The sequence below is a fragment of the Artemia sp. Qi Xiang Cuo genome, chromosome 8 (assembly GCF_049724085.1).
Source record: "Artemia sp. Qi Xiang Cuo chromosome 8, ASM4972408v1, whole genome shotgun sequence".
In the NCBI taxonomy this organism is placed as follows: Eukaryota; Metazoa; Arthropoda; class Branchiopoda; order Anostraca; family Artemiidae; genus Artemia; species Artemia sp. Qi Xiang Cuo.
In genome coordinates this window covers 8,984,484-9,000,733 of record NC_142801.1, presented here as the reverse complement: position 1 = coordinate 9,000,733, position 16,250 = coordinate 8,984,484, and the positions used below count along the sequence as shown (strand labels likewise).

The 16,250-nt window shown below is 35.0% G+C and overlaps 2 protein-coding genes across 2 annotated transcripts in view; one reads left to right on the top strand and one right to left on the bottom strand.

Moving 5' to 3' along the window:
• LOC148949134 (uncharacterized) overlaps positions 1 to 16,250 on the bottom strand; it is a 203,270-nt gene that overhangs the window by 71,493 nt on the left and 115,527 nt on the right. The window lies entirely within an intron of this gene.
• On the top strand, positions 1,476 to 9,394 carry LOC148949136 (carotenoid isomerooxygenase-like). The gene is made up of 2 exons (XM_089093197.1): positions 1,476 to 1,751; positions 7,439 to 9,394. The coding sequence occupies exons 1-2, from the start codon at positions 1,574 to 1,576 to the stop codon at positions 9,172 to 9,174; spliced, it is 1,914 nt and encodes a 637-aa protein (XP_088949323.1). The 5' UTR covers positions 1,476 to 1,573; the 3' UTR covers positions 9,175 to 9,394.

Genomic DNA, 16,250 nt, shown 5'->3' with positions numbered 1-16,250 from the left:
AATTTATCTTAGGGAGTGACAAAACCTACTTATTGTAATAGCCAGGTGTAATAAATGTTAGTTGTTTGAAATCTAGAAGACACAAAATTCTTCTTTTTCTTCTTATTTGTATATTATTCACCCAATTATTATTATCTATTCTTTGCCATTTTATTATTTATTATTCACCTATTTATTTATTATTTTATTTATTCACCGTCAAGGCATCTAGAGACTAAGCACTGCTTTCAGAATCGAATTAGTAGCTAAAAGAAAACTTGATAAACAATTTTTTTGGGGAGGTGGGAGGGGTAAAAACAAGCAACTAAATTTAATTTAGTGAAAATAGACAAAACACAAAAGCCTTTTTTGCTACCTATCTATAAAAACACTAAAAATGTTTTTCAGTGTAAACAGGAAAATCAAAATGATTCCAACTTTTGCATCGACAGTGCCTTGCCAAAAGGTCGCAAGTTCTAAATTTACACCTTGAAATTTTTTTGTCAATACTTCATAAGCTTCAAGTTAAAAATTCCATATAGCTTTTGTATAAATTCTTTCGTTTGGTTCACGAGACTTTTTTAAGCAAACCATAATTGATTGAAAAACCTATCATTGATAATAATAAATGCATGGTGAGCCCATCATTTTGTTTCTTTTTCATTTTATTGAGGGCTATTACGAGGAGGCTTTCTGAGGAGGAAAGGCCCCATTGTATTTTTTAACACCTAAATTGTCTGTAGCTTGATATGTAGCTAAATGTAGCTTGATGTAGCTAAATGTAGCTTGATGTAGCTAAATATAGCCTCTACATCTTCGTATCCCGTTTTCTCTTTTGTTAATATTTGAACTGACAATCGGGATCAGGCAAAGAGACAGAGTGACGATATTCCCCTGAATATCGATATTTTTACGATTTTCCGAGTAATATTCTTTGCTCTCCGAGTAATTCATATTGTTTCAAATCCCCCTCCAAATTTCGGGACCCCACTAAAATAAATTATTGCGTACGACCTGATTCAAAACCTGTATATCTCAGAACTATTTAAAACTGCCCCTATCAGTCCCTTTATATTACATTTTGTAATCATTACATTTCCTCTTATTTCTTAAATTAATCATTCAAATACGGAGCTTAATCAGATGTGCCTTTGAGACAGTCCCCCTAAATTTTATGATGATTACCATTTTCCCTGTTATTTCATATTATTTCCATACAAGTCCCATTTTTTAAAACTTTTCAAAGTTACCCCCCCCCTCCTGATCTGTCAAAACCAACGAGATGAACTGTACACGATTTCTGCACACGCCCATGAATCAACAATGTCTTAAGAGTATGCCTTATTGTCCTCTAAGTGTCCTACTGTTACTCAATAAGCATGTGACTTCCTTTAAAAGTACCATGCGTCAACTATCTCAAAGTTCATAAAGAGTCCTGGCTTTCCGATTTCTTCTTCAGTATTAGAGAGCTACGTGAAGAATCAGTACGGTGTGAATACCTCGTACTAATTGGCACGTTTCTTCTCATACGTGTGTAGTCACGTTCTAAACGCATTGTCAAAGGTCCTTTGTATCCTAAGCTCTATTGTGAAAAATGCAAAGAAGGCTAAGTGAAGCAGATAAAAATCGTACGAAAAGTGCAACAAAGATTAATCTATCAACAAAGCCGTATTTGTCAAATGAGGACCATTTATACCCTAATTGTGATCTTTATATTTGGCTGAGATCATGTACTCATGAAGTGAATACTCCAATTGTTGGATCAACCTCAGGTAAGCGTATAATCCCCGAGATTCAAAGATAATATTTTGATATTTCACAGGCCGTAACCAAAAATATTAGACCACTGCTTTTAAAATAATACAAACCCCTGAAAAAACCGAGCCCCCTAAAATGATTCCTTGGTAGATGGATCATAATCATCAAAACGGATTTTTCAGAACAACATTTTTCAAGGGCGAGATTTCAAGGGCGATATTATATTGTTCCTGAGAGGTGCTCTCATCCCTTTTAACTCTATACAGGTTATCACATGAACTATTGCTCATATAAACTGAAAAATTTGATTGACGAAGCTGATACAGGTACTTCAAAAATTAATAAACTGATGAGTAAAATAAATTCCTAATAGAAATAACAAGTATAAATACAACATGTGATGGTGATATTATTGATAAAATACAAATGATACTAATAGTACTAGTATTAATAAACCATTACTAGTAGTAAAATAATTCATTAACATTATTGAGTCTGCTTGAGTTTCCAAAAACATTAGTACTTCATGTGTAGTCCTAAATATTTGGCCAACCAATTATGGCATTTAGCCAATAAAAAAACCGGTATTTAGCCAGATCAGTATTCTAATAAGAATAATGAAATGAGTTAACTGATCCGATTTTTGTGAGTGTCTGCACAAACGCCCTTTTGCCACTTCGTAAAAAACTCATCAATTTGTCTTACTGTCCCCCGAAACAACCCGAAAAAACTTAAACTATTATATGAGCATATACGTATTATGTGACGGGAATCGAAATATTTCGTAATATTTGAAAATCTCCATTGCTTAACTGTGACAGAGATCGGGATAAATCCGTCAAAAGAACAAAATGGTATGCTACAGGGAAGTTAGGGGAGAGTCCCAAAAAAAAATGATATTCCTAATGTTTGTCCATTGCACCCCCCCTGCGTAAATGGCTGTGTGCATGTGCAGAATTTCTCCAAAGGGTCTGAGAAAGAGGTCAGTGGCACCGTGGCATTTTTTCTATGCCACCAACTTCAGCTCATTGTGAAAAAGTAGGGGTTTCAAGCCCCACAGTTAATTAGGAAATGCGGGTCTCAGGCCGGATCGCTTAAAATGACTTTATATTTTGAAAAGTGTGGGTCTCCCACCGGATTGGTTAAAATTACTTTATATTTTGGGAAGTTGGGTATAATTCATTCCTGTCACCAAAAATGGATAGTTTCCGCTTGTACTTAAGCCAGAGTCTACGGTGTTTGAACTGAGGCGGAGTTTTATACTCCGTGAAAGACATTAAAGATGTACACCCGGTGGGGGTGAATAGACAACCCCTCAATATTGTAATTAAAAACTTGTTTAAAACAAAGAATCTGCGCATTTTCTTAATCAGGATGGATTCAAGTAGACAAATACCTTTAGCTAAAATTAAATCTTAAAAAAAAACACGAAGCCTCTCCATGAAAGGTAAAGAGCGAATTTAATGCTTAAAACGAAAATAAATTAGCTTATATGAGACCTGAAATAAACAGACGTGAAACCTAATGAAAATGAAACCTAAAATGAACAGACGTTACTATAAATAAGTAAATGAAATCTTATATGAAAAGAAATAACAATGAATAGCTCATAATGAACATAGATAGCCAAAAAATAGACGGGGTGTTACCAAGTGTCAAACATTCCAAAAGCCTCTTGTCATTCACACTTAAATGAAAAAAATAATAGCGTTTTTATTTCCACTTTGCATTATAACTCTAAAAATTAAAAATTGTTCAAACTTATAAACGAGCTTCATTGAAAATCGAACAAAAGTGCATTTTAGATTGCAATTTTTCTGTTTCTAAGCAAAAGTTTTTCCGTAGGGGGAACCCCTCACTTTCAATATACGATCAAACAGTTCGTGGTAACGAACTGTAAGTAAGGAGCGACCCGGCTCAATGGTAAACGAAATTCTAAAAAAAGAAATTTTGATACCAATAGATAGATCAAAAGAATCAGATTTTTATGCTGATTTCAAATATATCACTTTCATCAAGTTTAATCTTACCCATCAGAAGTCACGCGCCTGAGAAACTTTGCCTGCTTTACGAAAAAAGGGGAAAACACCACCTAAGAGTTATAGGAACCTTAATGAAAATCACACTATAAGATTCAGCGTATCAGAGAACCATACTGTAGAGGTTTCAAGCTCCTATCTACAATAATGTGGAATTTTGTATTTTTGGCAGAAAAAAGATCACGGATGCGAGTTTATTTGTTTTTTTTTTATTTTTTGTTTTTTTCCCCAGGGGTGATCGTATCAACCCAGTGGTCCTAGAATATCGTGGGAGGGCTCATTCGAGCGGAAATTAAAAGTTCTAGTGCCCTTTTTTGGTGACCAAAAAAATGGAGGGCAACTAGGCCTCATCCCATGCTCATTTTTTCCCAAAGTCACCCGATCACAAATTTTGAGATAGCCATTTTGTTCAGGATGGTCGAAAATATAATAACTATGTCTTTGAGGATGACTTAATCCCCCAAAGTCCCCAGGAGGAGGGCTGAAAGTTATGAACTTTACCCAATGTTAACCTATAGTATTGGTTATTGAGATGTATACAGACGTTTTCAGGGGGAATTTTTCCTGGTAGTGGGGGGGGGAGGTGGTTATGAGGGAGGATCTTTCCATGGAGGACGTTTTCATGGGGGAAGGGACATTGCTATGAAGGGGGCGCCAGATTTTTCAGCATTATACAAAAAAAAAACGATCACAAAATAAATAAATGAAAATAAGTTTTTCACCTGAAAGTAAGGAGCAACATCAAAACTCAAAACGAACAGAAATTATTGCATATATGATTGGTTCGGCCCCTAGTCAATACCTCGCTCTTTAAGCCAAAGATTTTGTGTACTTTCATAAGAGCTATTTATTCTAATTAACGGCCTTTGTGATTAAGAGGTCATTTTCAAAGAATTGGAACAAAATTCGAAATTTAGCGTAAAGAGCGAGGTAGTGACTAGGGGCGAACCCCCTAATATACGTGTTAAAAATATATGAATATAAAAGTTCGTCACGTAAGTTAATTCGTAAGTTACGTATATTTATTACTAATAAAAACGTTCGTAAATAAAATTAAACAACTTTCGAGAAAGCCATTTAACCAAATAAAAGTAAAATTAATATAAAAATTTTGTTTTAATTATTCATGTACGGTGAGGCAAAATCAAAACATGCATTAGTTCAAAAACATTCAAAAATTAAATTAAAAAAACAGTTTTTTTTAATTGAAAGTAAGCAGCGACAGTAAAACCTAAAACGAACAGAAGTTATTCCGTATATGAAAGGGGCTGTCCTCTCCTCAACACCTCGCTCTTTACTCTAAAGTTTGACTCTTTCTCACAACAATATTTTTTAAAACAATAAAAACTATAGCGTAAAGAGCGAGGCGTTGAGGAGTGGACAGCCCCTTTAATATACGGAATAATTTTTGTTCGTTTAAAGTTTTAATGTCGCTCCTTACTTTCAGTTAAAATAAAATTGTTTGTTTTAATTTAATCTTTCAAAAAAGTGAATCGCTTTCACTGATAGTGGTATTATGAAGTGTTCGACACTTCATAATTTTCTCTTTTTTTTAATAAGGGTTTATCTTCATATTTAGCGATCTAATGCATATTCAGTTTCAAGTTTTTGATAAAGCTTGTTGAAAAAAAGGTATAACCATGAGGCTATTTTAAAATATAAATGACGGAAAAGATCTTGAAATCAGAGTCTCTTTTTCTTTTTCAACTAAAGGGATGAGGAGGGGGTATCAGTTTGGCAAAGCAAAAAAAAATCCTTTTTTTCACCTATCAAGCTTTATTTTTTTGCAGTGCTTATTGTTCTTTCAATATTAATTACATCCAAGGTTGTTGGGAGAGACAGAAATAATTTCATATGCCTTTCTACTAAATTAGTACTAAATTTCTTTAGTACTAAAGAAATCTACTAAATTCTACTAATTCTTTGTACTAAATTTTTTCAGGCCCAATTTGTGGTACATGTCCCCTATTCATTTACTCATTTTTACTGCTCTTTCAGCAAGCTTGCTTGTGGCCAAGAAAGATTCATCTCAATTATTTCAACAAAAGTGTAACTGTATGTTAAATGTATGTTATTATAACACCTCCATTGTATTAAGGCGATGTGGTACCTTAATTCACCGCCCTTTCTCCTCCATTATAAACTTTTTTAGTATGTATGGCAAAACTGTTTAGAATCGAATGGGCAGTCTTGCCATAATTTGAAACCAGCCCCCCCCCCCCGGCTAAGGCCTTGCCGAGACATTTGGGCCATGGAGGGAGGCTCGAGGATCAGCTCCATTGTTTTTTGGAATAAAATATCTTTCATAAATTTGTTTATGAAAGATATTTTCATAGAGCCAGGTGTTAGCTCTCATGCTTTTTGGAATAAAATATCGTTAGTAAGTTGTTTTTTTAGGGGGAGGGGCGAGGGCCATGGAGGGAGGGCCACTGATTAGCTCCCCTGATTTTTGGAATAAAATAATTGTAATAAGTTGTTTTTGTTGTTTTGTTGGGTTTTTTTGGGGGGGGGGGAGGGGGACATAGAGGGAGAGCTAGTGGTCAGTTCCCATGATTTTTGGAATAAAATATCGTTTATAAGTTTTTTTTTCGATTCGGGGGGGGGGGGGGTATGGAGGGAAGCCCAGGGGTTAGCTCCCATGATTTGGAAAAGAAATCCGAATAAACGACAAAAAACTAAAGCCCGACAGCTACTTTCCCGGCAATTTTAGACAATTTAAGTTCACCTGTTTTGTTCCTGAGATAGTAGCTAGGCTTTAATTCCCAGCCATCATCGTTATGGACCATTCAGGGATATTTATAAAGAGAAAGCGAATTGTGATTGCTCGAAAATGATCATACTTAAACATTATTTTCCATTTGTTTAAATAAAGATCATGGAAATAGCGACATGACATATACCGAAATGTCAGTCTTGGTAGGTAAATGCAGCGGTTTTACCGACTTGTGCAGTGATTTACGTATCGTATTCGAAACAGACATTATGCTAAGAATTGATGAAAAAACAGTCGGTAAAAATGACCAGCCAGTCAGTAAAATCCCCCCCCCCTCAAACGTCTTGGCTAGCAACAACCCCGTCCCAGGGTCACAGATTTGAATTGACTGAATTGATTAGTGAACTCCGTTGGTTAAAAATGTTCCGTATATTAAATTTAAAAGGATTAAACTAGGTGTTTCTTTAAATATCAGTATATCATAAATTTGACATTTTAACTTTTTCTTTTTTTCAGTTAATTTGAATTTTGTCGTTATAAATTAATGAAAATAGATTTAACGTTATAAAATGAAAACTAAAACTTCATTATTAAATATACAAAAAAATTACTAAAGTTTATTATTCTTATACGAAATGTTAGGATATGTTACCTATAAAGACGATTTTAAGGAAAGAATGAAAATCAAAGCGATCGAATCGGTTGGCTAAAAAAGAAGCAAATTTGGAAAAAAGAGGCAAACAACAAGTAAGTTCCCAGCGAGCTACTAGTGATAAACAAGTAAATTACCGGGTAGAAACCATAGCAGAATTTTACACAAGCACACTATGATTATATGGTTGGAAGAACTTTAAGAATTTTTTGAGTTGAATAATTTCTAACTAATCTAATTCCAATCTGATCTAAATAAATTTTCATTTACTTTAATTTAATCTAAAGCTTATTTCAGGTGAAGTTCCAACATGGCTACGAGGCTCCCTATATCGCAACGGCCCGGGGTATATTGAGTATGAAAATCAGACTGTAAATCACATCTTTGATGGTGCTGGCCTCCTGCATAGATTTGGGCTACGAAACGGATGCGTTACCTACCAAAACCAGCTAACAAAGTCCAAATCTTATCTCAGAAATTCCTCACAACAACGAGTGACCATCAATGAGTTCGCAACACCTGCTGCGTTAGATCCGTGTAAAACAATCTTTCATAAAGTGTCATCGCTGTTTACAGAGCTTGATGAGGTATTTTCTGACAACCCAATGATCAGTGTTTATCCTATTGGAAATGAGTTGTTTGCTTTTGCTGAGACTCCGTTTGCTTTCCAATTCGATCCTGTTACCTTGAAAACTATCGGAAGAGCAAACTTATATAATGACGTAGGTTTCACGTCCCACTCCTCCCACCCCCAGGTAATGCCAGATGGAACTGTATTTCACCTGGGGCAACAAATTGACCTGACAGGTCCGGGCTACTCAATCCTAAAAATTCCAAGAAAAAAAGAAGAAGACACATTAAATTCTAGATCCAAGGTTGATTACGATAGCTGTGACACCGAACTCTCAGCTTATGAGACTGATTCCACTTCAGGAGTAAGTGACGGAGAAGAGGCAACAAGGTCTGTCTCACCGAGTTTATCTGATAGGAGCTTCATTTCAACAGATTCGAATGAAAACACAAAAAGACAAGTATCTGAGAAGCAAGTTACTGATTTAAAGGAGAAGTCGCCGTTCAGACGCGGCGAGATAATTGTAAAAGTGCCTTGTCGATGGAAGACCCAGCCATCGTATATGCACAGCTTTTCTGTAACTGACAACTACTTCATTCTTGTTGAGCAGCCACTAGCTGCACCATTAGCTCAGGTCTTCCGGAATGTAATGAAAGGACGACCTTTGGTAGATGCTCTTGTTTTTAATGAAGATGAAAGTACAATTTTCAGAGTGATTTCCAGGGCGACGGGACAAGAGATACCAATAAAATATTCAACTGAGACCTTTTTCTTCTTACATACGATCAATGCATATGAAGAAGATGGACATATTGTTATTGATATATGCTGTTATAAGAATCCCAGAATGTTGGAGTGTATGTACATTGAAGCATTGAAGAACGGCCAATCAGATGAAGATTATGCTAAGCTCTTTCGTGGAAGACCTAAAAGATTTGTAATTCCAATTAATCCCTCTAACAATAAACCAGGAAATTTAAATACCCTTTCGTACAGCCACAGCATAGCCTCTTGGTATCGAAATGGTAAAGAAATTTATATTAATCCAGAAATAATTGCGGACATTGGCTGTGAAACACCACGAATTCACTATGATGCATACAACTCAAAAAAATATCGATACTTTTATGCTATTTCATCTGACGTTGATATGGACAACCCAGGTACTTTGATAAAAGTTGATATCAATGAGAAAAATTATAAGACATGGTGCGAAAAAGATATTTTCCCGTCAGAACCCGTTTTTGTTCCTCGTCCTGACGCTATTGATGAAGATGATGGAGTTATATTATCGAGTTTAATCTTTGCCCGAGGGGAAACAAATAAAGTCGGCCTACTTATATTAGATGCGAAAACGTGGACTGAGATAAGCAGAACTGTATTTGTCACGCCCGGTCCTATTCCAAAGTGTTTACATGGATGGTATACGTCAAATACACAAAATTCAGATGCTTACACCTAAAATGAGAGCTCCATTGCAAGAAAATATGACACAGACCCTGTCAATCTTGAACATGACATCTATCCCTCTATTTCAACACCGGACTAACAATGAAGTATACATGTGGTATAGCGAACTAAAGAGGGTTATTCGTGGTGTACAGAACCGGTATTCGATTTGTTTAAGAGCAGCTAATTTATAACTTCTAATTGTCTTATTTTTGAATTAAATTCTATGAATAATGAAATATCCAGGATGACAAGGGATTTTAATTAGATTTAGGTGTTTATTTTGAATTAGAATCCTCTGCCAATGATCAGAAGGTGCCAATTAAGGGTATGGGTCAATTGCCCCCTTTCAGACTTAAAAAAATAATTGTTTTTGGAATTTTCAGTGAAAAATCGAAAAAAAACTGAAAAAAAATTCTTCCCTGCTACATTTTCGCGAACTGGTAATAGTGTCTGTTGACTATTTGTTTAATGTCTAAATTCAGTACTCGGAGTGTTCGCAACTATCCACAGTTTTATAATTATTATTTCTTTTTTCCTTTTTATCGACAAAACTAAGAAGTATAATAATTTTTAAGAACGAACCGGCTGATCATGAAAAATAAGACAAGTCAGAGAAAAAAAAGCAACAGACTTCTAAGCGAAGAATAACGTGATACGGCCAGTATTACCAAAATAAATGGCAAGCATTTCAAACTGAAGGTCAAGCTCTATTCTCAGAACCGAAAAAGAAAGTATAAAAAATAAGACTAAAAACCCGATGTAACCTTGAAGACTAACAACATCGAGAAACGGGGGGGGGGGGGACCACTTTCAAAATTGTTCGACTCAAAAACTTCTGTTCTTTCTGCAGGCTCAAAATTTTACAGAGAAGAGCATAAGAGGAGGAAATACACGTACCGTTATTTATACGGGCAAGTAGTTTCCACACAGGAGGAAGAATCAGGTTTTAAGAAGGTGGGGTTATTTGTCTTCCCTATCTTAGATACGCTTAAGGAGTAATACGATTGGCTTATGAAGCTACGTCATAAAAATCGTCATAGCTACGTCATAAACGATACGCTTAAGGAGTAATACGATCGGATTATGAAGCTACGTCATTAAAATCGCCATAGCTACGTCATAAAAGATACGCTTAAGGAGTAATACGATCGGCTTATGAAGCTGCGTTATAAAAATCGTCATAGCTACGTCATAAAAGATACGCTTAAGGAGTAATACGATCGGCTTATGAAGCTACGTCATAAAAATCAAGCCAATAACATTAAAGCAAACCTGTTTTTATCCACGCAGAAATAGGAAGCAGTCTCTATCCTAAGATCTAAAAAATATAAAAACATAGACTAAAAACCAATTTCTAACAGGAATTCAAAACTATTAGTGCCATAAGCAGTATAATGTTAATCAGAAGAAAACAAAAACTAAAAAAATATGTATATTTAGGCCATTAGTTTTTGTTCTTCCAGGGGAAGACTTCTCTTCAGACATATATAAGAGGAACTCTTCCCTACTCCCCTAGCTCTTCTGTGCAAGTGTGCAAAAAATAATCGTGTCTTTGGAGTCAGTCAGAAGTGGGCGTTTTTAATAGGTAACACGCTGTACGTGAATGATAAAATAGGTTATTCGTAAGCATGTCAGAGACTAGCCAGTGACACTATCTGCAATCTTGGAAGCAATTTAACATGAATTTTTATGCGGAAATAAATTTTACTCGGCGAAATAATTTGTCCGTTTTAGTCTGTTTTGAAACAGCTTCTTTCCATAAAAAAGAAATTAGCTCCTAATCTTATATACAGAAAAGTTTTATATTCGTAAAATGTGACTATTATGGTGTCAGTTCTGCCCAGTGCCAGAAATAAAACTGGCGGAAGTGTGTTCCATGTGGCAGAAAAATTGGCACTCTCAGTGACAGTGAGCAGATAGCCCCTTAATATTAACCTTATTCCGTGTAAGTAGCTCCACATTTGAGTTCACAAAGTATTAATTTCAAAATAATTTAGCAAGCTTTAATCAAGGTAATTTCCGTACATTGTTTTATTTCTTTCAAAAACCACAATCCAAACAAATAGCAAACAGGGTTTAAACGTATTAAATCTCAATTCTATTTAAATTATCTAGACAGGTCGAGGTTAAATGCGGATAAATTAGCGTTAAAAATAATCTGATAATCAGGACACTAACCTCATAATGTTGGATAGAAACCTAATTGATAACAAAAAAAGAATACTGCAAACCTTGACTTAAATTTGGCGGTTAAAAAAATCAACATCAGGTATTAGCATTTATAAGAGAGGTCTCCAAAATAGCACAACCTTCAAGTGAGATGTCTCCAAAAAGAGGTCTCCATAATTTTTAAAGGTCTCTGAAATATATAAGAAAGGTCTCCGAAATAGCACAACTTTCAAGTGAGAGGTTTCCAAAAAGAGGTATCCAAAATAGCACAACCTTCGAGTGAGAGGCCTCTAAAGAAAGGTCTCCATAATATAAAATAGAGGTCTCCAAAATAGCACAACCTTCAAGTGAGAGGTCTCCAAAACATAAAATAGAGGTCTCCAAGATAGCACAACCTTCAATGAATCCTATTAACGGTGTCGTAAAATAACATAATATAATGTTAAAAGAAATGTGTAAATTCAGCTCATCCATAGAATTATACAATACAGATTATTAAAAAACGAAAGTGATATGTAAATGTTTGATTTCCAAAAAACCAATATAACCCCTCCCCCAACGAAATACAACATATACTTTATTCGTATTTGCAATAAATTCAGTTTTAGACTTTATAGATATAAAGCAAAACAGCAAATCAGGCTAAATTTGTTTGCAATAAATTCAGTTTTAGACTTCATAGATATAAAGCAAAACAGGCTAAATTTAAAGCAAAACAGGCGAAATCAGTTTTAGACTTCATAGATATAAAGCAAAACAGAAAAACAGGCTTCCCCATACCATTGGGGAAGGATCAAGAGAGCCATCTTCTAAAATTTTTCGCCCCAAATACGGGGAAAATACCTATTAATATAACAAACAATAGTGTGTTTATAGCACCCTCCAGTCAGAAAAAAAGTACTTGGCCATGGGTTTCCAAAATGACTCTAAGAAGAGGGGCAAAGTCTATAAGCATCTTTCCAGAGGGTATAATGTTAGAAGAAAAGTTTTAAGCCAAAAAAACTTTTTTTTTCTAGTGGTGAAATATTTTTACTTTTGGGGGCAGGACGGCTGAAACTCCCTGCCCTTTCTTGTCGACACCATCTTTCCTAGATGCCACTCCCCCCCAAATAGTAATTTAACTGATACCAAAGTAAAACCTAATATGGAAGCAATCTTCATTATAGTTGAAGTAGTGATAAATATGAAACCTGTAAGTCGCGCACAGAGATTTGAGAAGGTAGCATCAGCGTTGTCGGTTTGGTGATAAGCAGCATGCTCATGTCACACAAATTTGGCTGTTTTGGTATTTCGGTATTTAAAGCTTGATTGAATAAAATCTTAAAGCAGGCGGAGCCAGATTAGTTTATTGAACAAAGGCTAGGGCTTCAAATTGCAGTGAACTTTTAACATTCGAAATACAAAGCACTGTGTTTTTTATTGTTGGATTTTTTTTCTCCCCTCTTTCCCCCTTCTTGGAGCAATGGAGCAAACTGGAGCAATGTTGATTTCCATGTTTTTTTGTTTTTGTCCATGCATGAATCGTAAACAAACTTGAACCTGCATTACGTTCTAGAATCTCCAACCGAATTCGGAGTTGTAGTGAAAATCAAAATATTTGTAACGATAATTAGAAAGTACATGTTTTACAAATTAGATTGCACTTAAAATATCAACTGCCTTAAAATCAATATATTCGTACCGAGAAATAGAAAGCCTATGTTTAACAAAGTAGATTGAATTTAAAGCATCACTGCCTTAAAATCAAAATATTCGTAACGAGTGATAGAGAGCATAGGTTTTTTAATTTAGATTAAAATTAAAATATCAACTGCCTTAAAATCAAAACATTCGTAACGTGAAAAAGAAAGCACATTTTTTACAAATTAGTACGAATCTAAAACACCAACTGCCTTAAAATAAAATTGTTCGTAACAAGAAATAGAAAGCACATGTTTTAGACATAGAAAAGCACATTTTATACAAATTAGTCTGAATTTAAAACATCAATTGCCTTAAATTTGTAGCAAGAGTTACCTTAATAAAGTAAAATTTGAGCTTTTTTTGAAAGATTTTGGAATTTCTAATTCAGGAAAAGTGGATTTTGTAGGATTAACCTTCCATTACATTGTAATTCATGGAATCATAGTAATTTTTGACTGCACTTTAGTCACTATCTTTTATATCTTCCAAAGTCGGAAGACTTTCACGAATCTACAGGGACTTCCTGAGCTTACTTTTAATATAGAGAGATAGTTGTAAAAATGTGAACTTCAGTGTTTTACTTTTTTTCGTTATTTATCACCAGAACGCTTAAACTTGAACACGGGAATCCCTGCAGAGGTAATTACTTTTGAGTAAGGGCTTCCTCCTGGGAACGTCCAAGGAGCATCTTCTAGGAAAAAACTATAGCGCGGAACAAACTTCAAAAATCAGGATTTAGGCCTTGAAACGCGTTATTTCTAACATCTTTGTTCTATTGTGCGATATTTTTGTGACCAAAGGGGGCATGTGCCCCTCTCTTTCCTTGGATCTTATTTGTTTTTACTGTTTATTCTTAAATTCCTTGGGTTATCCATATAATTAGTGCTTTCTCATCTAAAAAATATTTGGTGAAGCGACCAAATTTTATCGGAAATCCAGAGAAAAAAAACTACTTACAGAATATATGTATAATCTCTGGATTTATCACCAGAACATGTTACATTTAAGGACACCCCTCCCCACACAGGGTTATTGCGCGGTGGGGTGGGCTTCGTGCCCCTCCCTCTCAGTCTGAATATCGTTGCGTTTTTGCCTACAAATCCTCACGCTTTCCATAACTCGCCTAGTTTTATACCCATACATACTTATCAGTATGTATTATATTTATCAGCTTACACACATATTTATCATTTGTGAGCATCCATATTTATCAGTTCTTCTTCTATGAATGCTACAGATGAGAGCGGTTACAGATGCAATGTTGCCATCTAGTGATTATTTATATTGCCTAAGCAAAAAAATCACCAAATCAGCATATAAATCAATAGATTATTAAAGAAAATCACTAAATCAACCAAAAAATCACTAAATCAACCAAAAAATCACTAAAATCTAGTGTTTTTTCATCGGGTGGCAACCCTGTACAGATGTCAAATATATTGGTAGGCTACTGTCTTGCATGGCTACTTCTTCAGAATGCAAAGATCAATAATGAAAGGAAAAACAAAGATCATGATATAGAAACTTCAAAAAATCACGATTTTTCTTCATGCAGATAATAAACAAGTAATTCAAGTATATATTTATACTCTTATCATGACTTAAAACTATAAATAACCAACTGCGTAAACATATTTTCTTATCTTCTCAATTGTTAAAATTTCATTTCTATTCGTTGCCAAATTTTAATAACAAGCATTCTAAGCCGAGGGGCTATTCATTTTAAAAACGGTGTACACTCGGAGACATGTGCTATGTGGAGTCGTGCCACGCGTGGCGTGATGTGGGTCATTTGGCATCAGAAAAGGTGTCCTTCGATGTTTGTATCGGATGACAGAAAGCCCTTATTCTCGACAAAGATTAGAAACGCCAGCTACACTTCGCAGCAACAACACTCCAACAAAATCCCCGTTGACCCCCCTCATCACGGTTCCAGCCACTATCATCAGACTGAAGAATGATATGTAAAGATTTTATTTTAATTTTTTTCAGATGTACTGAAACATATTTTTTACAGAATTCCGTTTAAATTCAAATACTTTCTTAGAAAAAATTGGCAAGATAGGTTTTGAGCCACCAGGGCGTTCACAGAATTTTTCAGAAAGAAGAGAGGGGAAATGCGGAAGTATATCTCTGAACGTTCGTTTCTAAAATCTTTTAACAATTAAATTATATCATTTTTTTATTGAATTTTGAGTTAATATCAAATACTTTCTTGGTAAAAAGTGGCAAGTTGGGATTGGAGCCACATGAAAATCCAGTGATTTTGAGAAAGAAAAGAGAGGTGGTGGAAGGCAAAAGAATAAAAAAGTAGGCAAAAAGTTGCAGGATAGGTTTTAAGCCACCAGGGCGTCAACAGGATTTTCAGAAAAAAGGAGATGAGGGGGAAGGCGGAAGTATATCTCTGAGCATTTGACTCCAGATTCATGTAACTAATTAAAACATATCATGTTTTCCAGTGTGTGCTTTTTGCTGTTAAGGTAAAATTGGATAAGAATTTTTTTTTAAAGAAATCTGCTTCATTGGCAGGGAAGAATAAAGTAAAAAAAACACCATTTTTATATAGGTGGCTATTGTCCATTTTACAAGGAATGATTGTATAATTGATGATTATCATTAAATAAATCATTCAAAGGATTTATCGATCATTGATCATGATTTACTGATAATGATTTATCATTAAAATGATTACTAAATAAATAATTATCATGAACGATAATTGACTCCTGAAGCTCTGTACCGGTTTTAGGCCTCAAAGTCTGGGGGAGGACAAGGCATAACGTAGGAATGTGAAAACATAAAATCATATGAATTTATTGTCAGGTGTCAGAAAAACTGGGGGGAGGGCAGCTACCCCCCTTGCCCAGGCTTAGAACTACCGCCACTGGTGCCCTTCCTTTGTTTGACAATTCTTGGTAGTTCGAGTTCGAGCTTGTCAATACGACAAAGCAACACTGTGAGACGGAACTCAACAATTCTGCCTAGTGGAAATGGAAATCATCTCAGGTGTCTCAATATAATTGTAATCTAGTAGAATATTCAATAATTATCGCATAAAATTTAGTCTAGAAATATCAAACAAACCGGTTTCAAACAGAGCACATCAGAACCATAAAAAATTGAAAAAGCATGTCGTGCATGACATGCATCACTTAACAATTAAATACTACCCATATATTCTTCAAAAGCGACATACAACCAGTGGGTATTGTATCGTTTGATCACAACCATACC

Coding starts and splice junctions, on each gene's coding strand:
- LOC148949136 (XM_089093197.1), top strand. CDS start 1,574: ATGCAAAGAAGGCTAAGTGAAGCAGATAAAAATCGTACGAAAAGTGCA. Junction 1,752..7,438: donor AATTGTTGGATCAACCTCAG/GTAAGCGTATAA, acceptor AGCTTATTTCAG/GTGAAGTTCCAACATGGCTA.